Source organism: Panicum hallii, chromosome 6 (assembly GCF_002211085.1).
Source record: "Panicum hallii strain FIL2 chromosome 6, PHallii_v3.1, whole genome shotgun sequence".
NCBI lineage: Eukaryota > Viridiplantae > Streptophyta > Magnoliopsida > Poales > Poaceae > Panicum > Panicum hallii.
In genome coordinates this window covers 14,845,186-14,872,585 of record NC_038047.1, presented here as the reverse complement: position 1 = coordinate 14,872,585, position 27,400 = coordinate 14,845,186, and the positions used below count along the sequence as shown (strand labels likewise).

At 43.4% G+C, this 27,400-nt stretch overlaps 1 protein-coding gene across 1 annotated transcript in view; it reads right to left on the bottom strand.

Moving 5' to 3' along the window:
* Nucleotides 1–18,057, bottom strand: part of LOC112898148 — a 72,702-nt gene extending 54,645 nt beyond the window's left edge. The window contains exons 1-2 of the mRNA XM_025966533.1: nt 17,781–18,057; nt 17,286–17,385 (exon numbers count right to left, since the gene is read on the bottom strand). Coding sequence (XP_025822318.1) covers nt 17,286–17,385; nt 17,781–18,057 — 377 coding nt within the window. The remainder of the gene's footprint in view (nt 1–17,285; nt 17,386–17,780) is intronic.
* Nucleotides 18,058–27,400: the final 9,343 nt, after the last annotated feature.

Below are 27,400 nucleotides of genomic sequence, written 5' to 3'. Positions count from 1 at the left end.
ATGCAAAACATTCTGCCAATTGGCTTGCTATAGTTAACACCTAGGATGTCACAACCTTCCCCCCTAAAAGGAATCTCGTCCCGAGATTACAGGAATGATATAATAAGATGATAGATACCTAAGAATTCTTGAGGAAGTCTGGGAAATTCTTCTGAAGATAGTCTTTGGTTTCCCAGGTAGCTTCTTCTTTCGTATGATGATTCCACTGGATCTTAAACATCTTGACTGTTGCTCTTCTGGTACTTCTTTTCTTGGTATCTAATAATTTGATTGGATGCTCCTTATAGGAAAGATCGGGTTTGATGTTGATGCTTTGTGTATCAATGATTTCGGTAGGAACACGGATACACTTCTTGAGCTGAGATATATGGAAGACATTATGAATGGCTGCTAGCTGAGGAGGAAGTTGAAGTCGATAGGCTACGGGTCCACAAATTTCAAGGATTTCAAAAGGACCAACGTAGCGAGGAGCGAGTTTGCCTTTGATACCAAATCGTTGAACACCTCAAGTAGGAGATACTCGCAGGTATACAAAATCACCTACTCCAAACTGTATTGGTTTCCTCCTTTTGTCTGCGTAGCTCTTTTGTCTTGATTGAGCTGCTTTTAGATTGTTCCGAATGATCTTTACCTTTTCTTCTGCCTCGAGATCAGGCCTAAAGATTTCGCGTTCACCAGTCTAAGACCAATTTAAAGGAGTTCTGCATTGGCGACCATATAATGCTTCAAAAGGAGCCATTTTGAGACTCGACTGATAACTGTTATTGTAGGAGAATTCCGCCAGAGCTAAGCATTTGTCCCAATGCTTGTCGTACTGGATCACACAGACTCGAAGCATGTAACATTCAGGTAATTAAAGATATAGACACTAGGTAATAGTGTGATATATGTATGCATGTTATGGTGTATCTTAGTTGTAAAGAGAGAACTAGGGGTATAATTGTAATTATTGAATTGAATAGGTACTTGTGTGCAGTTGGGTAAAAATGCTATTAAATGTCAAATTCAAATGACCATAGAGATGAAAGATACAAAAGTTAAGTTAAAACCTAAGAGAAATAGACTATGTATAAAACTAAGGACCTATATGTGATTAACATAAAAATATAAGGGTTTACATGTGAAATGGTTGAAATATAAAAGTCAAAATCAGGTTTATTTGAGGACCAATATGTAAAAATACAAGTAATCATTACATTTCAGGAAAATTTGTAAACATACCCAAGGTTTGATCAAATTATTTGAATAAAGACAAAAGTAATTCAAATTCTACCTTTATTCATAAACTTAACTTAAAGAGTAGTAAACTTTGAGTTACTGAACCTAAGCCCTAAAACAATGTTGTAGAGTTTGAAAAACTCTACAACTTTCATGTTGACCATTTTCTCATTTGACCTTTGTAGCAGTGGGAAATCTTAGTTTACAGAGAGGTCCCTGAACTTTTTTGGAATTGCAAACAAGCCCTTCTGACATTGCCTGCTTCTTCTTCCTCTGCCACCGCCGCTTCCCCCTCTGATCTGCTCTGCCACCGCCGCTCACCATCAGCGCAGGACCCCGAGCTCCACCTCCAGCTGCTACACATGTCCACGCGTCGCCTCCTACCTCTCCCACCTCTGCTCCTCTCCCTCCCTGGCGTCTCCTGCGCTCGCCACGCGCGCGCCACCGCCGCTCGGCCGCCACCGAGCCGCCGCCGTGGCAAGCCCCAAACCGAGCGCCCAATCCTCGTGCTTGCGCGCGTTTGAGCACTACAACTACCCCGCGGAGCTAATGGGCGCATTCTTTCCTTCCTTCTCCACTCCCACGCCTCGGAACGCCGCCGCCATTGCCGCCCGAACGCCGGCGAGCTCGAGCTCACCGTCGTCCCACCCCTCCACCGCTGCTCCGACTGTGCTGACCCCATCTTTAGCTCCACCTCATCCTCGCGCAGCTTTCCGGCCATTCTTCTTCCCCGCTCGGACGCCGGAGCGCCGCCGCGCCGTTCTTCCCCGGCCGCCGCCTCTGCCTCGCCGTGGGCGGGCCCGTACAGACCTCCCCGACCCCATCCAAAACTCCCAGAAGGTTGCCCTCGACTCCCTCATGCTTTTCCCCCTCTTCTCCCCCGCCGCCGGCGATGAGCCTCGCCGGAATCGACGGTCAAAGTTGTGTCCCCCGCTCTGACTCCGGCCAGGGGCTACATTGCAAGCATTCAAATTCTTCTAGGGTCCTTTATGCAAAGTTTCAGTCCCTTCCTCTATTTCAAATCAGTGAAGTTCAAAAATGTGTAGGAAATCACAAAAAAATCATAAAAATACCAAACTTGTTGGGTTAGAATCCGTGTGATGAAATCTACAACTTTTATTTCATGATCATGCTATGAAAATGCATAGTTTGTTCTGTATTTTAAATACAAGTAGAGTGATACTTTAATTAAATCTTGTGATCCATAGCTTTGCTGATGTTGATTTTTGGAGCATATGTTACATATGATTTGAGTAGCCTTGTGTAAATTTTTGAGGCACAGATCAGCCCTCTTGCTAGAGTATTTTGCTACCTTTGTTATATGTTAAAGAAACTTTCACAAATTAATTTCAAAAGCATCTGTGCATATTTATGGATGAAATTTCTACCATAACTTGATCTTTATAAGTATGATCCATCCTAAAAATTTAAGAATCAGAACCCTAATATAACTTGAGTTATAAGTTTCAAACTTAAATTCAAAGGTAATTCATAAATAATAATTGTTATGCATGAAAAATTATGAAACTTTTCTGTAATACTAGTCTTCAGTAGTGTATGATGTCCTTAAATTTGAAACCCTAGTTTTAGTGTAAAACTCCAGTTATAATTGCATCTTGAAATCTCAATTTCGATATTATTTAATTTTGTGGATTAGTTCCTTTTAGAATAAAATTCCAATAAAACTCCAGTAATTAGATATAATACCAATCTATGTTCAGTAATTTTTGTAGCTCCTGTTTTGAAATATCTTGCTCTGTAAAAATTATTTTCAAGTTAAACATATTGTTTAATTAAGTGAATTGTTCTAATTATCTGTTGCATAAATATTTAGAGTAATGTTATTTCAATTAAACCCATTTAGGATAATTTTCATAAGTATTAATTTATTTTTCATAATTTAAGATTTGCTTAATTAATCCAAAGTTAACAATAATTAAATAATAACCTAAGGTTAATTACAATGTTTAGTTAATAAAATAAATAGAGATTGCTAAGTGTGTTTAGTTGTTGCTTATGGTAACCAGATATGCTACCTAATTTAGTTAGTTGGGTGCTTAGGGTAACCCACCCTGTTGCTTAACGTGACTAGTTAGTTTAGTTGATACTCGATAAATGACTGCCCAGTGCAGGGTAGTTAGGTTGTTTGTTAAAATATAATGTTCTTCTGTTTGGATTGCAACTTTATTGTGAAATAACATAAAAGTATATGCATTCCATAACTTGTAAACTCTGCATCTCATATAGACTCGACCACTCTCGCTGACGGAGATTATCAGCTGATTCCGGAACCAGAAGGAGTTTATTCTGAATACCCCGGGAATTTTGTCGCGGAGTTCTCTGAAGCCCCGAACCAAGGTTCGGAAGATATTAATTTGACTAACCCCAACCCCACCAGCGAAGGCAAGCCCCGGACATAACCCCTACTTTATTACACTGCAAACTATACTATTTATATATGTCTTTATGCATTAAGTTCTTAGGAGTTGTTTGGAAACCTTAGCTGCATAATTCCAGGAACCGATGTATTGAACATTAGTACTTGAGTCCGAATAGCTGCTCTGCTTATAGGACCGGTAGAAGTCGAGTGATTTCCTGTCACTCGCGCGATATAGGCATTGTGATGTTTACATTCCTGTTATCATTATAAGGATGACGTACGGGAGTTTTATGAGGTATCATGGTTGCGATGATACCCCGTCTGTATTGTTGAATTGGATAAGGCCGCAGTGTGTGGTAGCGGTGGTTAAGCGTTTGAAAATACTAGCCACATACTGTGAAATATGGTAAGCGGTAAGCCTAGTAACCAATCGGCCCGAGGAGTGGACATACCCCCCACCACATGTATTTGCTTCTTTTGGTTACTTTGTTCGACGTGTAGGAATACGTGTTGCTGGGCAACCAGGAGTACGGGTTTTGTAGTCGCGCTACAGACGTACGTCCTGCACTTTGGAAGTGCGTATGGTCCTGCAGTCGCTTGTGGTGGCCCTGATCCACGAGTCGGAATGAAAGGCAAACGGTTGCTTCGGAACGACCCTTTGGTGTTCCAAGCGTGTGAGTTAGGTTTACCCTTGCAAGATTTTGAAATTCGATTCAGGAATCGTCCGTTTCTCGCGGAGATTGAGACTGCTTAATCCCTTTGCCACATAGAGTAACAAGAGGAACTTTGTGACTATCAAAGATGATGTTTGATTAAAGATTCTACCATGTGTGAGTAGTTATAGGTGCTTACCTAGAATGGTTAATCAACTAGAATCTGAAAGCTAAAAGTTGGAAATAAGGATCTACTCTTTGTTGCTTTTCAGCTGAAAACTTTACCCAAAACCTGAAAAGCCTGCATAAGTCTAGATATATGGCTAAGTATACCATGAGACGGATAAGTCTTGCTGAGTATTAGTATACTCAGCCTTGCTTTTGTTGATTTACTTCAGGTAATCTCCCTGATGAGCCAGCTTTCATTACACCGTGGCCCTACCCCTTGCCTGATGGTTGGTCCGTGGAGTGGGATCCGTCCCCGGCCAACACAGATTCCGCCGAGTGATATCATGCCAGGGCTAGCATGATATTGGTAATAACGACGTGTACAATATTTACGCTTTTAAACTCCGCTACTTTGACTTAAAACTAAAACCGTTTTGTAATAATCTCCTTTCACTGGGAACTGATGATGCTTTGTGTACTTTTGTAATATATCTGCCTGTGGTGTAAAATGTAATGGCATTTATATCTCTGGACTCACCTTCGTGTGAGGTACCTTGTTGGATCCTGCATTCGGTGGTTTATCGGGACGTTACCCGACAGACCAATAGTATTATACCGTTTGAAGCACGAGGTAGCCCTCCAGAGAGGACTCGCGTACTTGAGCCGGTGTAATTCAGGTTGGTTCTGCCACAAAGCATATCTTCTAGGATTTGATTTATCCTTTCTGTTTTCCCATCTGTTTGCGGATGATATGCGGAGCTTCGAATTAACTTGGTTCCAAGAGCTTGTTGAAGCTGCTCCCAGAAACGAGCAGCAAACTGTGCTCCACGATCAGAGATGATTGTTTTAGGTATCCCATGGAGACGCACAATCTGATCTAGATAGATTTCAGCATACTTCTTAGCATTGTAAGTGGTATGTACTGGAAGAAAATGAGCGGTCTTGTTTAATCTATCCACAATCACCCAAATGGAATCATGCCTCTGGGAAGTGTTGGGTAAACCTACGATAAAATCCATATTGATATCTTCCCATTTCCAGGAAGGAATAGGTAGAGGCTGCAGCATACCAGAAATCCTGAAATGACTGGCCTTAACTCTCTGGCAAACATCACATTCAGAGACGTACTTCGCTATTTCTCTTTTCATACGAGTCCACCAGAAATTCTGTTTTAAATCCTAGTACATCTTTGTACTGCCAGGATGCATAGCAAACTTAGATAAATGTGCTTCATCCATTATCTGCTTGCGAAGCTGATGGTTTTTGGGTACAACCATACGTCCCTTAAACCATAGGATCCCCTTAGGATCTTCTTGGAAACATTTATACTTTTGTTCTCCTTGGGCTAATTGTTGTTTGATAATTTTGACTCCCTTATCATGTAGTTGTGCCATAACGATACTATCCTGAAGTATAGGCTCAACTGCTATATGATTCAGACTGGCTTGAGGAACGATCTCTAGATTAAGCTTTCTCATTTCCTAGCAGAGAGTGTTGTTGAAAATTTCTACTGATAAGCAATGATAATGTGACTTGCAGCTAAGTGCATCCGCAACCATATTGGCTTTGCCTGGATGGTAGTGTACTTCAAGATCATAATCCTTTATAAGCTCTAACCAACGTCTTTGCCTCATATTCAAGTCTGCTTGCATGTAAATGTTGCACTTGGTACCCATAAGATGGTGTCTCCAAAGTTTAAGTGCATGTATAACGGCTGCAAGCTCAAGATCATGAGTAGGATAATTCTGCTCATGTGTCCGAAGTGCTCTAGAGGCATAGGCAATCACGCTGTTATCTTGCATAAGTACACACCCAAGTCCGATGCCTGATGCATCACAATAGACATCAAAAGGTCTGGATGTATCTGGCTGAGCCAAAACTGGAGCAGTAGTAAGATGTGCTCTTAAAGTATGGAAAGCTTCTTCACATTTATCATTCTAGGAGAATTTAATTTCTTTCTTCAATAGTTCTATCATGGGCTTAGCTATTCGGGAGAAATCTGGAATGAAACGACGGTAGTAACCAGCAAGATCAAGAAAACTGCAAACTTGATGGACCGAAGTAGGGGGTTTCCAATCCATCACTTCCTGGACTTTACTCGGATCAATAGATATACCGTCCTTAGAGATGGTATGACCCAAAAATTTAACGGTATCAAGCCAGAATTCACATTTAGAGAATTTGGCATACAGATGGTGATCTCGTAAACGCTGAAGAACAATATGAAGATGTTGAGCATGATCTTCAAGATTTTTAGAATAGATCATAATATCGTCGATAAAAACCACGACAAATTTATCGGGTTCTGGCATGAAGATAGAGTTCATGACATACATGAAATATGCCGGTGCATTGGTAAGACCAAAGGATATAACCAGGTATTCATAGAGTCCATATCTGGTAGAGAAAGCTATTTTTGAAATATCACTTGGCCTAATCTTTATCTGATGATACCCAGAGCGAAGGTCAATTTTGGAGAATATCTTGTCTCCAGCTAACTGATCAAATAGGATATCTATGCGGGGAAGAGGGTACTTATTTTTAATAGTAACCGCATTGAGGGGGCGATAGTCAACACATAGTCTAAGACTGTTATCCTTTTTCTTAACAAACAAAGCAGGGCATCCCCAAGGTGAAGCACTTGGGGGAATATAACCCTTATCAAGGAATTCCTGAAGTTGAAGTTTTAACTCTGCCAGTTCATTGGGCGGCATACGATAGGGTCTCTTAGAAATGGGGGCTGTGCCAGATTGTAACTCTATAACAAATTCAACATCTCTATCTGGAGGCATTCCGGGCAAATCGTCCGGAAACACATCGGGATACTCACACACAACAGAGATGTCTTCTAACTTGATCCCTATTATGGCATATACACCAGAGCTGACATATTCCTGCTGTAGAAGATGAAGGATGGTATGTCCATATTCCAGGGAGTTAATCTCAACTATTCAAGAAAAGATATCTAGAGATACCCGATGTCTGGTCATCCAATCCATACCTAGGAGAATATCCATTCCTTCTAGGTTTAATGAAATTAAGGCTGTTTTTATTAGAGTGCTACCCAACTGGATTGGTACACCTCTACAAATTTGATTTGATGCAATTCTACCTCCAGGGGTTGTTATCATATATGTTCCATTAGTAGGGTAGAAATCCAAACCTATTTTGGTCCCAAACCTTGTACTGATGAAGCTATGGGTTGCACCAGAATCAAAAAGTATAATAGCAGGGTGATGGTGTAGAGTGAATGTACCCGTCATCACTGGTGCACCTTCCGGAAGTTCCGATAGAGTAGTGAAAGTTACTCTTCCTTGACGGACTTGCATAACCTAACTCTTGCCTTTGTTCCTGGAGTTGGAGTTAGAGTTGGAGTTGGAGGCTTGTCCAGGGAATGTTTTCCTTGGTTGTGGGCAGTATTTAATAAAATGCGTTGGACTACCACAGTTGAAACATCGATTAACGTTATTCGCTTGATTAACCTGCGGGGGGTTCGACCTTGGACCGAATTGTCGTTGCTGTTGCAAAGGTTGAGGCACTGGTGGCCTGTTGAATTGGGGCTGCTGAGGAGGTCTAGCTACCCATCTGCCTGCTTGAACATTTCTGGGTGGAGCTCGGGGAACTAGGTTCTGGATCAACCGATACCTCGAAGGTTGTGATTTCAAGGGTCCAGGCAACACTTTCTGCCTTTTCTCAGCACGATGGGCTGAAATACAATCTTCTTGGGTAATGGCCATGTTGACCAATTCGTTGAAGTTGTCAGCCCTGACCAGATTCAAGCGTTCCTTCAGCTTGGTGCTTAGTTCGCGACCGAATCGATCTCTTTTCTTGGCATCCATGTCAGCATGATAGCCCGCGTACTGGCACAGGTGATTGAAAGCCTGTGCGTATTGAAGTACAATGCGGTTTTCTTGGGTCAGTGCCAGAAATTCTTTGAGCTTTCGCTCAATGAGTCCTTTCTGGGATATGGTGCGCTCTAAAGGCGGCTTTGAATTCTTCCCAAGTGACAGCATGTCCCTCCGGTTGCATAGCATAGTAGTTGTCCCACCAAATGCGAGCAGTACCATGAAGCTATTGGGCTGCGAAGAGAGTTTTGTTTGCCTCGAAACATGGGATGGAGAGTAATGCAAACTTGGACTTGATGGTACGGAGCCATGCATCTGCATCAAGGGGTTCTTCAGTCTTATGGAAGAGCGGGGGCTGCATACTGAAGAAATCCTGATAACCAGCTGATGGATGTTCTTCACGTCCATGTTGAGGAGAACGGAACTGATATTGCTGGGTCTGCACTAACATGTTCAAGAGTTCGGTCTGACGGGCCATCACTTCCGCTAGATTTGGTGGTGGCGGAGGTGGTTGTTGTGAACCACTAGCCTGGTCTGGTCTGAATCCCTCCGGGGTTCCGCGTGTAGCGCCTACCATCTGAAATATAGAAGTTGTCAATTAGCATTCACCAATACTTGCTTCTATTTCCAGAAATCATATGGTGCCAATATAACATATACTGAAACAGTGCAGGGTAATAAATCCAAGTCACAAAGTGTCAGCTCAACAATCCAAACAGCAACTCAGATTTACATTACCAACTGAAACTTATTCGATCTTACATCATGTTGTTCCTTACTACAAACCAAACCGTACACAGGTTTGCCACATATACTACAACAAGTGGCTCGTAGGTCATCTAACTACTCACTCCTATGTTACACCTAGGATGTCGTCAACCCAAACGAGACTAGAAGTCATCGAGGTTGCCCATGGATGACTGGCTGCCGGAAGAGGAATGATGGGGACTAAGAACAGGATCTCCATGCTCAAAGTCAATCTCGGAGACTCCTTCGACTTCTTCAGGTTCTTCTTCTTCTTCACTTTCAAACTCATCAACAACAGGCTGCACTGGTTGCTCAGGAAGCATGTTGATATGGTCAATAGCTTGGCCAAGATTAAGGTTGAGCTCGTGTACTTGTTCCTGGAGAAAGTCAATGACAGTGTCGCGCTGGACAATGAGAGCATCACTCTCAACAATTTGATCCTCTCGATGCTGAATAATTTCTTCCCGCTGGGTAATAATTTCTTCCTTGGCAGTGATAGTGGCTTGGAGTTCCTCAATCTGTGTATTCTGCCAGCCAACCTGATTACGATACCCTTGAGCTATGTTGGTCAGTCAATATATACCGTGCTGCTGAAGTGTCTGGTAGCGGTACTGTGCATTCATAAATCTGACTGCAGTGCATAGAGTCTCTCCGGCCAGACTTCCCAATAAGTGATCACAGTATGTTACCCTGAAAGTCCATTCTGGGTCACGAGAATCCATTGCAGGGAATAAGCCGATAGGATGTCCTGCAACTTCCTCAGGATGTTGATCGTAGAAGATGTGGATAGCTTCCATAGTTGCCGCTTCAAAAGTATCAGCAAGGTGATATCCAATCACATTAACTTCAATGGGTTGCCACAGAGATAAAGTAGGGTGCGGAGGAACAGTCATCTTCACCCTGCAACGAGGAACGCCTTCTTCATCATACTCTATTCCATCATAAGGTGGAGGCTCGATGTAACCAAATATCTGAAGGGACTCCCACAAAAGACGAGGAAAACCCTCCTAATGAAAGGCATTGGTATGTGCGTGTCCTGCGGAATCCCAAAAGAATCTTGGAAGCTCTGCCATCTGAAACAAGGATTCAAATGGTGAGATTACAAGTTTTCAACCATACACCTTGAGAAAACTGTGGAAAAATGTGAGTTAGACTTATGGAATGACTGGAATGCAGCTATCCGGCTAAAAACTCACAAGGTAGAAGAAACAAGAGGGCTTATTCTGATAACAGCAAAGTCTAAAAATCGGAGGGCTATTATAGATCTTGAGAATGAAATGATAAAGGCCGAAAGATTAAACCCTAAGGCTGTCGGTATGACCATTTCAAGTCTGTACTAGTGACTAACAATACTCTAGACATCCTTAAAACAACAAACCATGCCACTCATTCAATCAAATCAAGGAACATGCATGCACTTGCTACGCGTCCTCACAACTCAAAATCATTGCCAAATATGTTTGGACTTACATGATTAGTTACGGTGGCACAATATGTTCGTCTCTCCCTATAATGGCTAGTTGAAAATTTCTTATTCATCTTAACCTATTTAATCGTGGTTAGCGTACCTGCAGAAAACCACAATATATATGAACCTTCCATGCCAGCACTCATGAAAGCGTCCTCGAACATTACTGTTCACTATAGAAACAGTATCTGTACAATTACTGCAGTACAGACAACGTTTACAAACGTTATCGAAACAACATATTCACGGAATACCGCAAAATGCGAGGGATTGTTGTTCATACCCTACGACTAACCATGTACTCCCAATATAGTCAACCGAAGTTGGTACATTGGCAGCATCTCAAGTAGGCCACTGCTTGAGAAACAGCGTTCGGTTCGCATCACCGACGGGAAGGCTAACTCCCCAGTTAGCTGAGGATCCTTACCTTCTTACCTCATCGTCGAAGGCGTAGTTACAAAACGTAAGGTTGATTGTGCACAAATTTAAGGTTTAACAGAAAAGTAGTGCTGGAAGTTAGAGTTATATACATATACAATTGCCACCTCTAATTCCCATATTAAACATTACCCTAGGGCTTTACGTACTAAGCACCATCCTTAACGACACCAACGTAGCTTTGTAAAATACTTTGTTGGTCAAATTTTATACTAAAAATATTTTTAAGGCCAATCATACCTCCAAGGTACACTTGTTAGCTCTGATACCAGCTGTGGCAGAACCAATCTGAATTACACTGGCTCAAGTACGCAAGTCCTATTTCAAGGGCTCCAATCGTACTTCAAACAGTGTAACTCCTTGGCCTGTCGGGTAACGTCTCGATAAACCACAGAAAGCAGGATCAAACAAGGTACCTCACACGAAGGCGAGTTCAGAGATACAATTGCCATCATATTTTACATCACAGGCGTTTATATTACAAGAGTTTTCAAAAGTAGCATACGTTCCAAACTGATAGAAATTATTACAAACCAATTTAAAGATTCAAGTTCACGGCAGCAGAATTTAAAATACGACAACTATACAGGTCGCCAGCACGTACATCATGCTAAGCCCTAGCATGACATCACTCGGTATGATCAGTGTTGGCCGGGGACGGGTCCCATTCCACGGACCAACCATCAGGCAGAGCATAGGGCAAGGCATGGGAAGGGTAGGGTCTTCAGAGACATTACCTGAAATAAAGTCATATTGCAAGGCTGAGTACTCTAATATTCAGCAAGGCTTACCCGTTTCATGGTATACTTAGCCATGTACCTAGACTTATGAAGGCTTATAATGGTTCTGGTTTAGGTTCAGCTGAAAAGCAACAAAGTGTAGATCCTTAGTTTCAAATTTTAGCTTTCAGGTTCTAGTTGATTATCCATTCTAAGTAAGCAACTATAGCTACTCAAACATGGTAAAACTTTCTCAACAAACATCATCTTTCATCATCATCAAGTTGCTCTTATTACTCTATGTAGCAGAAGTATTAAGCAGTCTCAATCTCCGCGAGAAATGGATGATTCTGAATTGAATTTCAATCCTTGCAAGGTAAACCTAACTCACACGCTTGGAACACCGACAGGTCATTCCGAAGCAACCGTTTGCCTTTCATTCCGAGTCGTGGAACAATGCCACCACAAGCGACTCCAGGACCATACGCACATCCAATATGCAGGACATACGTCTACAGCGCGACTGTATGACTATATTCCCGTGGTCTGCTCTGCAGAATGTACTCCCACACATCGGTGCCTGTAAACATAAAATAAAAGTCGAGTGGTGGGGGAGGAGTCCACTTCCCTGTCAAATTGGTTACTAGGCTTACTGCTTACCATATTTCACGGCATGTGGCTAGTACTTTCAAACGCTTAACTGCTACTACCACACACTGCGACCTTAACCAATTTCATCAACATAGACAGGGTATCCTTCCTTTCCATGATACTGCACATAACCCCGTCCGTCATCCTTATAGTGATTGCAGGATTGTAAGCAACCAATTCCTATATCGCGCGAGTGACAGGAAATCACTCGACTTCTACCGGTCCTATTAGCATAGCACTAGTTGGACTCAGGTTCTAATATTCAGTACATCGGTTCCTAACAATGTGCAACTAGGGTTTCATTATAACTCCTATGAACTTAAATGCGCAAATAGACATAAATAACGATATATATAAATTGCATTGTTATAATGTAGTGGGTTTTTGTCCGGGGTTTGCCTTCACTGGAGAGGCTGGGGTCAGGGACGTTAATAAATTCTTCCAAACTTGGGTTCGGAGCTTCAGTTAAATCTTCGGCGACATTTCCGGTGTCTTCCGAGACTTCTACTTCGGGTTCCGGGAGAATATGATAATCTCCGTCGGCGAGAAGCGTCGAGTCTACATGTGATGTAAACGATGCAGTTTAGAAGATGCATAGACTTTTATTCTATTTCACAATAAAGTTGCAATCCAACGAAGACATAGTGCACTCATCAAACATAACATTCACTCTTCTACTGGGCAGTCATTTATCGAGTATAAACTAAATTACCTAGTTACATTAAGTAACATAGTTGTTTACCTTAAACATTTAAACTAATTACATTAGATAGCATGTTTGGTTATCTTTATTAAACTAATTAAATTTAATAACTTTATTTATTTGACTAGCTAATTATCTCTAATAACCCTAGGTTATTATTTAATTATGAACTTATTTTGACTAATTAAATGAACCCTAAGTTAAGAATATAGCATTATCATACAAGTTCAATTTATTTTGGTTGTTCTACACCTGATCATAAGTTGAAAATTTGTGGACATGTCACACTACTCAAGAGCAACACGTCAAAATATTTTCAAAATTTTTCATGAACTAGAGCTATTGTTCATGAATTTCTTTTGAACCTAAGCTTAAATTAATTATTGAAGTTACACTAGGGTTGTGACTCCTAAACTTTTATCTTGGGTCATATATACTAAAACTAAGCTAAGGTGAAATTTCCGCTGTAAACATGAAGAAATGCATCTGGAATTAAATCATGAAACTTTTATTGACATAAAGCAAAGTTATCTAAACATCCTAACTAGAGGGCCGTTCTGGGCTTCCAAATTTTACACAACTCTACTTATGGCACACACATTTTATGTTTCAAATTTGAGCCTCAGCACTACTATGGATCAAAAGATCTAATTAAAGTACCCATTATCTACTAATTTAAACACAGCTCAAACTACACATATTCATCTACAATAGTTGTAGTATTTCACACAAGAATTCAAACCCAACTGGTTTGACATTTTTCTGAATTTTCTACAATTTTCTACACATTTTTGAAGTTCACAGCTTTTGAATTGGGAGGGGGGGCTCTGGAATCTTGCAGGAAAGCCCTTAGAAGTTTTTAAATCCTTTCAAATGAACCCTTGGCTCGTCGGGGAAGAAAAGCAGGGATGTCGCTGGCCAAATTCCGGTGAGGGTCGGCATCGGGGGTGGAGAAGGTGTGGTTGGCGAGCATTAGGAGCTCAAGGCGCACCTTCTGGGGGTCTTCGGAAGGGGAGGGGATGACCGGAGGTGGGGTTCCCACGGCGGCTGAGGCGGCGGTAGAGGGAAGCTCGTCGGTGAGAGGGTTCCGGCGAGGAAGCGGGGCAATGCTCCGGTCCAGAAGCTGCAACAAGAGGAGAGGAAGCTATTGGTGCGGTTGAATTGAATGGAGAAGGAGCGGAGGGAGGGGTTCGATGGCGATAGAAGCTCACCGGAGATGAGGGGAACGACGGCAACCGGGCTCCGGTGACGGATTGGCGTCAAGGTGGGGTCGCAGAGCTTTAGCGTGGAGCGGTGAAGCCTCCTAGGTGGTCGTCCGGGATAATGGTGGGTTCGAGGTGGGAGCTCCGCGGCGACCAGGGGTTCGCCGTCGAAGAAGAAGGAGGCGGCAGTGGTGTTCGGGGCTCTGGGCGTGTGGAGAGCAAAAGAGAGAGTGGAATGGGAAGAGAAGGAGCTGGTGAAGCTCTTGAGCCAGAAAAGAGGGGGCGAGGGGGCGTGCACGAGTGGCTGCTACGGCGGCGAGGTGGCGGACGGCAGAGCCGCGGGGCGGCGTGGCACGCGCGCGAGAGGGCCAGGGAGGAGGAGCTAGGGCAGTGCTTGGGCTGGGGGTGACGCGTGGAGGCGAAGGCAGCAGGAGGTGGTGCCGGGGAGGATCTGGCGCGGCGGTGAGCGGCGCTGATGACCGGCGGCAGAGGAGCAGAGGACAGAGCAGGGGAGCAGAGGGTCGCCAGAGGAAGAAGAAGAGGGGAGGGGGTCCGAGGGGTCTCTTTAGAATTTTCAAAAATCTCAGGGACCTCACTATAAACTAAATTTTCCCAATGATCCAAAGCTCTAATGAAGAAATGACCAAAATAGAAGTTGTAGAGTTTTTCAAATCCTACAACTTTGCTTTAGGGCTCAAGTTTAGAAACCTAAAGTACACAGCTTTATTTTATAACTTTGCACTCAATTCAAAATTAATAAAGTTTTTGTCCTTAGTAAGGTGAATTTTATGTAGTTTTGGACTTAACTGCAAATATTTATGACTGGTCATGATGACTTGCATTTTTATATTTTAGCCCTTAGTAACTTTGAAACTTACTTTTATAATTCAACTACTTGCATAAAAGGACTTGTACTTTTGTATAATTACATAAATACCCTTATTTTCATGATTTTGCCCAAATTTCACACCATTCAAAACATGCAAAACATTCTTCCTATTGGCTTGCTATAGTTAACACCTAGGATGTCACAGAGAAATCTGAGGGGGATTGGCTCGATTCATTCGCGGTGGGTTTCGATCGCTCTGCTATATAGAAGTGGCGGCCAGTGGTGGGGGTTATAGTTGGCCAAATGGACCGCCCGGCAAATCTGGCCCTAGCATGGCTTGGTCCAGGTACGATTCAGCCCGGCTCTATCTGGCCCGATCAGTTAATCGAGCTGGGCTGGGCTGCCCGGCGTGCCGACTCAGTGGCTCAGGCATGACCCTAAACCCTCATAACAGGGTCGGGCTGGTCGCTCGGCACGACGGGCCCTGCGTGCCCGTGCCGGCCCAGACACTATGCCACAAATCACCACTCATTCAACTCATGCTCTTTATACTAAGTTGAAAACATGAATCGTTCAAGCAGTTTCACAGTATCAGATCAAGAAAACTTATAATTCAAAGAAAAATAAACAAAGACAAGCATAGAGACAAGAGATGATCCAAATATTGAATATTATTGATCTTTAGTGCAATGACTGCGTCATTAAAAATTTATCTAGATAAAAACTCACACCTCGTGAGAAAACCCTAGATAGAAAAAAAGTACAGCCCAGCTCAAGTCAAATAGTTCAAGTTCAACCACATTACAGTACAGTTACACCCTAATATTATAATTACAAATTTGGACCATCAAGAAAAAGTTCACTAAAAGAAGCTTCAAGATCTTTATCCTCCACAGAGTGTTGGGCCCTTGCTTGACCAGCTTCCAATCCTTGGTGCAGGTGAGCATCTCCACCATCTCTGGGTTCAGTCGATGCCGTCTTTCTTCAATGATCCTGCCAGAAAGACTAAATGCATATTCTGAAGAGATGGTAGAAACAGGAAAAATATTCTTAGCTAAGATTGAAAGAACTGGATAGGTTAGTTTGTGCTCATGCCACCAGGTTAAGATGTTGAAATCATCATATTATATTGGTCCACAGTATCACTATCTAAATATGAAGACAATTCAGATCCAATACCAAGGCCAACAGTAGTGCTTGCTGCATGCAGCAAGGCACTTGCTGAGGTCCTTCCAGATAGAGAGGGTGGGGGGTGGAGGGAATACAAGAACCCATACCAGATGAACTTGAACTTGAAGCACCAGCACCATCAGATGCAAAAATCTTACCCTAGACTGTTTTCTTCCTACCAGTAGAGGGTTATTATGCAGGCTTCTGCAATCTCACTGCACCAAACTTACTATCATACTTGTTAAACATAGTTGCAAGCTCAACTCTTACCTTAGTGAAGTAAGCAGAATAATCAGTACCAGTAAGTTTAGCTAACAGCAGTAATACATTGTTGAAACCCCCTTAGCTCTAGGATCCAAGATGAATGCAACATAATAAAGTATAAGAACATCTCTCCAGTACTTCAAGTATTTATCTTTCATAGGGACTACAACATTTCTAAGCAAACTATCGTTCTCATAAGAATTTAGGTGGCCAGCAATCTCAATTATATGATGCAGTATTAGTGAAGATGTAGGATAATAAATGCCAGAGAGTGTAACAGTTGAATCATAAAAAAGTTCAAGAAATTCTAAGATCTTCTCACCAACATACTAATGTGCTTCAGTCAAGAGCATAGAATCACCTTATCCCCTGGGATAGTGAGTTTAGAGGAACACACTGAATGTGCTCTTATAAGGGATGACATGCTTAAGCATGAGGTAGGTAGAGTTCCAGCTCACCTTCATGTCCAAGCCAAACTTTCTAGCTCGTGCACCATTAGCAATGCAATAGCTTTTGTATGCAGCAATGCGCTGGTTAGAATAGTTCAAGAATGAAATTCCAGTTCTGAATGCCTCAAGGTAAGGCCTAAGCCTCTTCAAGCCACACTTAACAATCAGATTAATTATGTAATAGGCACAACGACATAATCAGACAATTTAGGGGTCAATCTTTCCACCGCATAGAATTAGCACAGGCATTATCCAAAGTAACAGCAAACACCTTATCAGCCAGAGCATACTCCTTAAGCACATGAAGCAAACGCTCAGCAATGTTCTCACCAGAGTGAGACACATCGGAGCCTAAGACCAATTATTCTTTTTTCTAATTGCCAATCAAAGTTAACAAAATGGTCAACTACACTAAGGTAGTCCTGTTTAGCATTTCCAGACCATATATCAGATGTAAGAGTAACAGAAGAAACCCCATCACCTAATGTTGCAATAAGCTTAGCACGACAATCAGCATAATACTTCACAATATCTCTAGTCGTGGTCTGCCTAGACACAGAAGCAAACCTAGGGTTGTGGGCAATCTTAATGTACTCCTCAAAAGCATTAGTCTCACCAAAACAGACAGGAAGATCAAGTCTAGCAATCAAAAGACAGAGCTGGGTACGAGCAACCTTGGCATTTACTCCCAATGACGCACACTACCATGAGGGTTAAACTAGATCATGGTTTGCGACATACAAGACTCACGAGACTTAGCATTTCTAACTTCACATCTCTCTCTATGCCGTTGCAGATGACTAGTAACATTGGAAGACAAACCAGAGTAGATAGTTTTGCAATGCTTGCACACAGCTTGGAAGCGAATGTTCTTACCATCCACAATTTTGTAGACCTTGTCAAAATCATTCCAAACATCAGAGGTGCACGGACGCCTCCTCTTGGCGCTGATGGTCACAGTGTCGGGCTCAGCACCAGCCGCATCACCCGCGCCATCACCGTCACCTTCGTCAGCAGCAAGATTGATTGGCGAGGCGCCGCTACAGCTAAACAGGGCTTCCTGGTCCGCCACAAGGTTCTCTTCATCATCTCCAGGGAACTCCATCATACGAAGATCATCATTGATGGAGTGCCCTTCGTCATCATCAGCCATATCGGCTGCTCTAGTCCCTCAACGGCCTGCAAAAGAACAAGAATAGAAGAACAAGATGAAGGAAATGGGGTTTACCTGCTGCGAGACCGGAGCACCAGAGCAGTCGACGAGGTCAACGACCAAACGGCCCACTGGTTCCTCACGATTTCACATGTCTGCAACCGATCTGCAAAGCCGGAGCACCATAGTGGCCGCTAGATGGAGCACCAAGACCAGGGCACCAGGATCTATGAGACCACGAGAAGGAGCACTAGAGCAAGAACACAAGAACAAGACCAAGGATCTGCGAGACTGGATCACTGGAGCACCATGTGTGGCAGAACCACCTTAATTATTCCGGTTCAAGCGCACTAATCATCGCTACAAAGGCAAGATGATCTCAAATGCACTTCAAACGGAACAACCCATGGGTTGTCGGGTCACCGCCCGATGCAACCACGGTTACACAGGATCAAAGTAGGTTATACTCATACAAGATGAGCTCCAGGTACATAACAGTGCAAGCCTTTACCATAGAGTAAGTAGCATTATTACAAACCAGTTTTCTCCAGCCCTGACTGGAGCAAATTAACAAAGGGTTGTTTAAAAGCAACGGGTAAACACCCGTTGACCAAAGTCACAGCGGAAAGACAACGCGACCAACAACGTCGCCATCAGCAGCACCATGCGTAGCCCAGTCGATGGTGTCACTCCGAGGGGTTAATACCGGCCGGGGACGGATCCCATTCCACGGACCAACCAGGCGGAACAGCAAAGGGGCAGGATGCACTATCAGCCTGGTTCTCAACCGGCATACCTGAAAGCAGTTCTAGCAAGACTGAGTATGATAATACTCAGCAAGACTTAACCGGGTTCTAGGAAAAGTCCCAGAAACTAGACCATGCTTGGTTGGAAGCTCTAAGTTTCTTTTGCTGAAAAGCAACAAAGAGTATGAACTAACTTTTCATATTTTACCCATCAAATTCTAGTAGTTTTATCCATTCTAGGTGAGCATTACTTCTAATCAAGCAAGGTAGATCTTCATCAAACAACAAGTTGTATCCCTTATGTTACACTTGTTACTCCGCGTGGCAAAAGTGTCAAGTAGTCTCAATCTCCGCGAGAAACGGATGATTCTGAATCGAATTTCAATACCTTGCAAGGGATCCTAACTCACACGCTTGGAAACTTCAATTTTCCGGGCAACCGTTCCCATCATATTTCGGGTCGTGGAACAGGGCCACCACAAGCGACTGCAGGACCATACGCACATCACTGTGCGGGACGTATTCTTACAGCGCGACTGTATGACCATACTCCCGTTTGCCATGCAGAACATATTCCCGCACGTCGGTGCGTGCAACAAAAGTCAAAGTCGAGTGGTGGGGTAAGTCCACTTGCCGGGCCAATCAGGTAATAGGCTTACCGTGTACCATATTTTGCGGCATGTGGCTAGTACTTTCAAACACTTGACTACCACTACCACACTTTCCGACCTTAACAAATTTCATCAACACAGACGGGGTATGCTGTTACCATTCCTACCATAACCATAACCCCGTCCGTCATCCTTATAATGATTGACAGAATTGATAAACAATCAACTCCTATATCGCGCGAGCGACAGGAAATCACTCGACTTCTACCAGTCCTATTAGCAAGGCATCTATGCGATAGGACTTGGGATAAGCATTACAAAGGTTCCTAGGATACATGCATCTAGGGTTTCATTGCAATTCCTAGAACTTAAATGCACAATACTGAAATAATAAGTAAGTGCGTAATTTGAAAACTGGGTTATGCCACAGGGCTTGCCTTCGGAAGCAAAGCTAGGGTCAGACGAGTCAAAAACTTCCGAACCTTGGTTCGGGGCTTCAGTCACTTCCTTAGTAACTTGGACGGAGTCTTCAGATAGCCCGGGTTTGGGTTCCAAGATCAACTCTTAGTTTCCGTCTTCAAGTATCGGCGAGTCTACATGATATGCAAGGATTGATGCTTAGTGACAAACATGTTAAGCCTTTCCTTCATGATAAAGTTGTAATTCAACAAATCAACACACACACAGTATCAGCAACAAATTGACAAACTCATTAAGCAGCAAAGTATTTGTCCTTAAGTAAGTATCACAAAACTAAGGCAAGTTATTCACCCAAAGCTTAGTTATTTGAACTTATATAGAAAGTGTGGCACTCAGGTAAATAGCATGGTCACACCCTAGAGTTTTGGTATGTTTTTTTGTGTAAAATATGGCAAAGGTGTGTTTAATATGTGCAATGCTAAGGAAAAGGGTTGTTATATAATTATATTTAACTAGAGGTCCTTTTGTGCTAAATGGGTAGATATGGAGGGAAAAGTTCAAAAGCATGAGGGTTGTTTTGCAAAAGATGGAAACTTGCGTTTAAATCGCAAAAATATGTAAAACTACCCTTGGATATATGTGTAGAGTAGTTTTATCTATAGGATTTACATAAAGTTTGAAAATGTTACTAAGTGTATAGTATCTTCAAAACTGTTGCTCTACTGCAGATGAACCTTAAAGCAAAATTGTGGAGCTTGAAAAACTATGCACTTTTGCTTTTGGGACCATCTCCATTTGAGCACTGGTTTAAAAGTTATAAGCTCTTTGCAGTGAAGTCCCTGTATTTCTTTTGTTTTGCAAATCAGTCCTCGGCCCCTTTCTTCCCTCTTCTTCCTCCCTGAATCCCTGCTCCTCTGCTCTGCTCTTCTAGCTCCCCTGTCGCCGGCGCAGTACGCCACCCCTGGCCGCCGCCATCCACCTCCTGCTACTCCTCTGCCCACGTGTCTCCCCACCGCTCCTCCACCGCCCTAGCCTCCTCTGCTGGCGCCTGAACACTACAAGCGCCGCCCGCCGGTACCTCTGCCGCCCGCCGTGATCATCTGGTCGCCCCCCCCCCCCCCCCCCCCCGTAGCAGCTCAAAGCCGAGGCCTTGCTCGCCCTTGCTTCCCTCCTCTCTTCCCATTTGCATATAAAGCACTGCCTCGGTCCTGCTCGCGCGCCCAGTACCGCCGCCCCCTCTCTTGCGCTGATGAGCCTCTGCCCGCCGCGGGAGTCCCTCCTCCGCCCTCTCCCTCCCCAAATTAGTAGCACCCCTACCTTCCACGACCTCCACCGCACCTCCCCAGCTCGGCCCCTCCTTCCCCTGGACGCCGGAGCGCCACCGCCGCAGTTCACCCCCGGCCGCCGTCTCGAGCTCACGTCGGCAGCCCATCTCCGGTCACCTCAAGCTCGCCCAAGACCACCAGTGGGTGGCCCGAGCTTCCCTCGTGCTCTCCCTCCCCTTGCCCCACACCGCCGGTGGACCTCGTGGCTGGAATTTGGCCGGAACCGAGCTCCCACGGCCGGCCATGGTCCTTGGACCCAATTGCGTGGATTGCTTTCTATCTAGGGGGTTTTCTGTAAAACCTAGAGACTGGTTTATAGAAAGGGTGTTGTTATTTCATGTGTGTGTGTATCCTGTCTTGCAAAATTCATAGAAAAATATAGAAAAAATCCAAAAATGGCAAAATTAGTTTTGTTAGAAACTAGATTTCAAACCCTATAACTTTTGCTAATGAAGTTTAGTTTGAAACAAAATACTTTTACCCTATTTTAAATCTAAGATTAAAGAGTAGTTTGTACTTAACCTCTACATTTCTTGCTTTGTTGCTTATAAATTTTTGGCATGTAGCTTCTATGAACTATGTGTAACCTTGGGTTAAATTTTTAAACCTAGCTTTGCTTGGTAGCTTGATCTCTTTGATTTGAGCTTTTCAATTTGAAATGTTAGCTAAACATGTTGTGTAACCCTTTCTAATTAAGATCTCTTGTCATTCTCTAATGTGTTAATGTTTAGTGTATCATTAAATTTCCAAAACTTTATAATCCTTGTTACTTAAAGTTTGAAATTAAATTTGAGTTTAAATTCATATTCAAATATTTTAGTCTTGTTTGCAACAAATTCAGCAATATCCTTATGATTCCTTTGTAAATAGTGTTTTAAACCTAAACCCTTTTTATTTTATGAGCTCTTGTGTGTTAACTTGGTGGGTTATAACATTTGAAATATAAGATCTTAAATTTAAATCTTACCTTATTTAATTTATTGCATCTCATATAGAATCAACGACGCTCGACGACAGAGATTACGAGTTGGTCTTAGGACAAGACCAAGGGTTTCCAGAAGACCCAACGCAAGTCATCGAGGGACTAACTGAAGCCCCGAACCAAAGTTCGGAAGTCTCTGACACCCCTACCCCCAACCCCACTCAAGAAGGCAAGCCCCGATGTATATCCCAATATTTCAAGTTATTACCATTTCACTTATATATTACATATCTTGCATTACGTCTAAGAGTTGAAATGAAACCCTAGATGCATAAGATCTTAGGAATCCAACGTATTGCTCCCGAGTCCTTATCGCTTAGATGCTCTGCTAAATAGGACCGGTAAAAGTCGGGTGATTTCCTATCACTCGCGCGATATAGGAGTTGCATGTTTACAATTCGGCAACCATTATAAGGATGATGGACAGGGTCATGTACTGTATCATGACCTGAAGATTACCCTGTCTGTTTTGATAAAAACTTTAAGGTCGAAATATGTGGTAGTGGTGGCTAAGCTTTTGAAAGTACTAGCCACATGCCGCGAAATATGGTAAGCGGTAAGCCTAGTACCCGATTGGCCCGGCAAATGGACGCGTCTCCACCACTCGATTTTTATTTTATGTTTACACGCACCGACGTGTGGGAGTACGTTCTGCATGGCAGACAGGAATACGGGTTTTGTAGTCGCGCTACAGACGTATGTCCTGCACAATTGGTGTGCGTACGGTCCTGCAGTGGCTTGTGGTGGCCCCGATCCATAACCCGGAATATGAGGGAAACGGTTGCTTCGGAACGCCCTGTTGGTATTCCAAGCGTGTGTGTTAGGTTTACCTTGCAAGGTTAAATTCGATTCGGATCGTCCGCCTCTCACGAGGATTGAGACTGCTTATTCCTTTTGCCACATCGAGTAAAAAGTGTAATTGTTGATGGAATAATCTTGATGGATGATAATCTCTATCTTGCTTGTTTAGTATAGGTGCTTACCTAGAATGGCTAATCAAGTTAGAATCTGAAAGCTAAAACTTGAAAGTAGGTTATACTCTTTGCTGCTTTTGAGCTGAAAATAAACCCAGAACCTTTACAATGCCTTCATGAGTCTAGTTACGGGTTAGAGTATACCCAAACTCGGGTAAGCCTTGCTGAGTATTAGAATACTCAGCCTTGCCAATATCTGTTTCAGGTATGACCTTCGAGAATCCCACGGACAACCCTGTGTGGCCAACGTCCATTCCTTTTGGCTGGTCCGTGGAGTGGGACCCGTCCCCGGCCGGCAATGACCCTCCGGAGTGACACCAGGCCCTGGGCTAAGCATGGTGTCCGCCTTTGCGACGTGTGTAGTCGCGTAAACCTTTCTTTCTGCTGTGAATTTTGGTCAAGCTGTTACGCTTGTCATTTTGAACACTGTTTGTATAAGTTTACTTAAATTTGAACTCGGTTTGTAATAATGTATGTATGACTGTAAATTAAAAGTTGATGAGCTATTCTGTGATTGTAAACTCGCCTTCGTGCGAGGTAAACCTGCTTCGATCCTGTTGAACCGTGGTTGTATCGGGCAGAGACCCGACAGACCAATGGATTGTTCCGTTTGAAGTGCGTTAAGCTAATTGCAGTTGTACGATGATCATTAGCGCACTTGAGCCGGAATAATTCAGGCGGTTCTGCCACAGAAAGTAACCTCAAATTTTATCTAAGTGGGTTTATTAATAATAAATAAGCCTACCATAAATTTTTCCTAATTTTTGGCTAATATTTCCTAAAGCAATTTGAATTACATTCAAATTTAAAGTTTAAATTTAAAACTTAATTCAAATATGAATAAAAATTTTTCAAATATTTTTAGCAGTCATATTAAGTTCATAAGATTCTAACATAAAGATATATAAGCATGACTTTATCAAAAACTTACTTAATTAAACCTATCTTGATTTGAACTTAATTTGACCAAAAATGAAATTACTCAAATTACAAAATTGTACTAGTTTTGAATTTTTCACACAAAACTAAACACTCCTTAAGCTAACTAGTAGCCAAGAATTACAGGAAATAAAATTAAATCACACAAGTTATACATAAAAGATCCCTTTTTGAAAACATTTAAATAACTTCAAAAATAATTGATTTCAAACTATACTTTGGTAACAAAAGTTGCAGATCTCATTTTTATGAACACAACAGAACTAGTTTTGCCATTTTTTGATTTTTCTACAATTCCCTATCAATTTTCAAAGCTGGCTGAAATGGAATTGGAAAAAGGTACTGATTCTTCACAAAAGGCCCCTGGAAAGTTTTAAAACAAAGCAATCAGGTCCCTGGCCGGTTTTCCTCTCGGGGTAGATCACCGGCGACCAATTCCGGTGAGATAGCTCGTTGGCGGTGAGGGCAAAGTGAGGGGAAATGCTCAGGGGCTTACGGCGGTCACGTGGGTGGCCGAAGTTGGGCTGGGGAGGAGCTGTAGCGGCAGAACAGCGGTGACAGAGGCGGCGGCGGAGCTTGGAAGCTCGGTGGCGGCGTTCCGGTGGCCGGAGGGCCGGAGAGTGGACGAAAAGTGCCTGGAGAGCTTCGTGAGGTTGATGTGCTGATGTTGCTCTACTTGGCAGGGGCTGGGGAATGGCGGAACAGTGGGACGGCGACGAGGCCGAGCTGCGGCGGCGGAGGAACGGCGGCATGCTCGTGGGCAGGGCGTTTCAGTGGGGGAAATGGAAAATGGCCGGCACTATGAGCTTTAGGAGGGTGATGTGGTGCTGGTGGAGCAAGAAGTCAGGGAGGGGAGGCTGGGGATCGAGCTGCCGACGGCGAGGCCGAACAGCGGTGCAATGGCGGATGGTGGCGACGCGCGGGAGAAGGGGGCCGGGGTGGAATTGAGCTCAGGGAGGTGGTAAAGGAGCTCGAGCAGGATGCCACGGAGCTATTTATGCACCTGGGGAAGCTTTGGAGGGCGGCGAACAGGTGTTGGACGCCGGCGACGTCGTGGCGGCCGCGGGAAGCTCGGGAATGGTGTGTCGGCTCGGGAAAAAGGCCACCAGGGCCTGGCAAGCGGCGGGGGCGATGCGCTGGAGGTGGAGGTGGCACTGGCGAGCGGCGCGGGGGTAGGTGGCGGCCGGGGCAGCTCGCCGGAGTTAAAGCGGCGGCAGCAGCTCACGGGCAGAGCAGAGCAGGCTGGAGGTGGAAGACAGGACCCAGTTGCAAATACTGAAAAACCAGGGGCTCCATTGTAAAGCTTGAGTAACTTTTAAACCAGAGCTCAAAAGAAAATGCTCCCAAAACAAAAGTGTAGAGAATAAAAAGTTCTACAACTTTGCTTTAGGGTTCAACTTTAGGAGAGTTGAGGTTTCAAAGTTATTTTAAAAACCATACAACTAGTCAAATTTCTTTTAAAACCTATTTGAATTTTACATTTCAAAAAGCTCCCTGGTTTGTTTTCACTTTTTACAGTGGTTTAAAAGTAAAAGCATCATTGCAAAACAGCCCTTCCTATATTTCAAAATTATCCACCCTCACACACATTTTGCACAATCAGCCCTATATTTTTCTAAAATTACAGAAAACACCCTAAAATTCTTGCCCTTAAATAGCATACAAGAGCACATCCTACACTCAATGCACTATGTCTGGCTCCCATATACCTGAGATGTCACAACCCTCCCTCCTAAAAAGAATCTCGTCCCGAGATTTCGGAACAAGATGGAGTTAGAGATTCAAAGATAAAGGTTGTCGTTCAGGAAACCCGGAAAAATGTTTTTGGAGGTAAGCTTCGGTTTCCCAAGTTGCTTCTTCTTCAGTGTGATGATTCCACTGAAGTTTATACATCGTGATCGTTGCTCTTCTGGTATTTCTTTCTTTGGTATCTAGGATCTTGATGGGATGCTCGGTGTAAGAAAGATCGGGTTCTATAGCGACGGCTTGTAGATCTACGATCTCTGTGGGGACTTGGAGGCATTTCTTGAGTTGGGAGATGTGGAAAACATTGTGGACAGCCGCTAGCTGAGGTGGAAGTTGAAGACGATAAGCTACGGGTCCGCAGATCTCAAGGATTTCGAAGGGTCCAACGTATCGAGGAGCAAGTTTTCCTTTGATGCCGAAACGTTGAACACCTCGAGTAGGAGACACCCGAAGATACACAAACTCTCCTACAGAAAACTGTAAGGGCTTCCTACGTTTGTCTGCGTAGCTTTTCTATCTTGATTGGGCTGCTTTAAGATTGTTTTGAATGTGCTTTACCTTGGCTTTAGCCTCCGTGACCAAGTCGGGTCCAAAGATCTTACGTTCGCTGACTTGTGACCAACTCAAAGGAGTTCGACACCGGCGACCGTATAGAGCTTCGAATGGAGCCATTTGAAGACTTGACTGGAAGCTGTTGTTGTACGAGAATTCTGCCAATGGTAAGCACTGGTCCCAACTTTTGCCATACTGAATGACGCAAGCTCTTAGCATATCTTCTAAGATTTGGTTGACTCTTTTGGTTTGTCCGTCCGTTTGAGGATGATATGCTGAGCTTCGAATAAGTCTAGTCCCTAAAGATGTTTGAAGTTGTTCCCAGAAATGAGCGATGAATTGAGCACCACGATCAGAAATGATCGTCTTAGGCACTCCATGGAGTCGAATAATCTGCTCTATGTAGATTTCGGCATACTTCTTGGCAATGAAGGTAGTATGCACAGGAAGAAAGTGAGCAGTTTTGGTTAATCGATCTACGATTACCCAAATGGAGTCATGTTTCTGGGAAGTGTTGGGCAAGCCAACGATGAAATCCATACTGATGTCTTCCCATTTCCAAGAGGGAATAGGCAATGGTTGCAAGACACCAGCAGTCTTGAGATGACTGGCTTTGATCCTCTGGCAGATATCGCATCTAGCAACATACCTTGCTATTTCTCTTTTCATGCGAGTCCACTAGAAGTTCTGTCTCAAGTCCTGGTACATTTTAGTACAACCAGGGTGCATAGAGAACTTGGACAGATGTGCTTCATCTAGAATTTGCTTTCGGAGCTGCTGATCCTTAGGTACAACGATCCGCTTCTTGAACCAGAGTACCCCCAGAGAATCTATCCGAAAGCACTTATATTTCTCTTCTCCTCTGATAAGATTCTACTTGATGATCTTTATCCCATCATCATGTCGTTGAGCCATGATGATACTATCCTTTAATGGAACTTCCTCTGAAAGCTGATTTAAACTACCTTGGGATATAATCTCAAGGTTAAGCTTTCTCATCTCCCAACAGAGGGTTTCATTCAGAGCCTCTACTGACAAACAAGAGCAA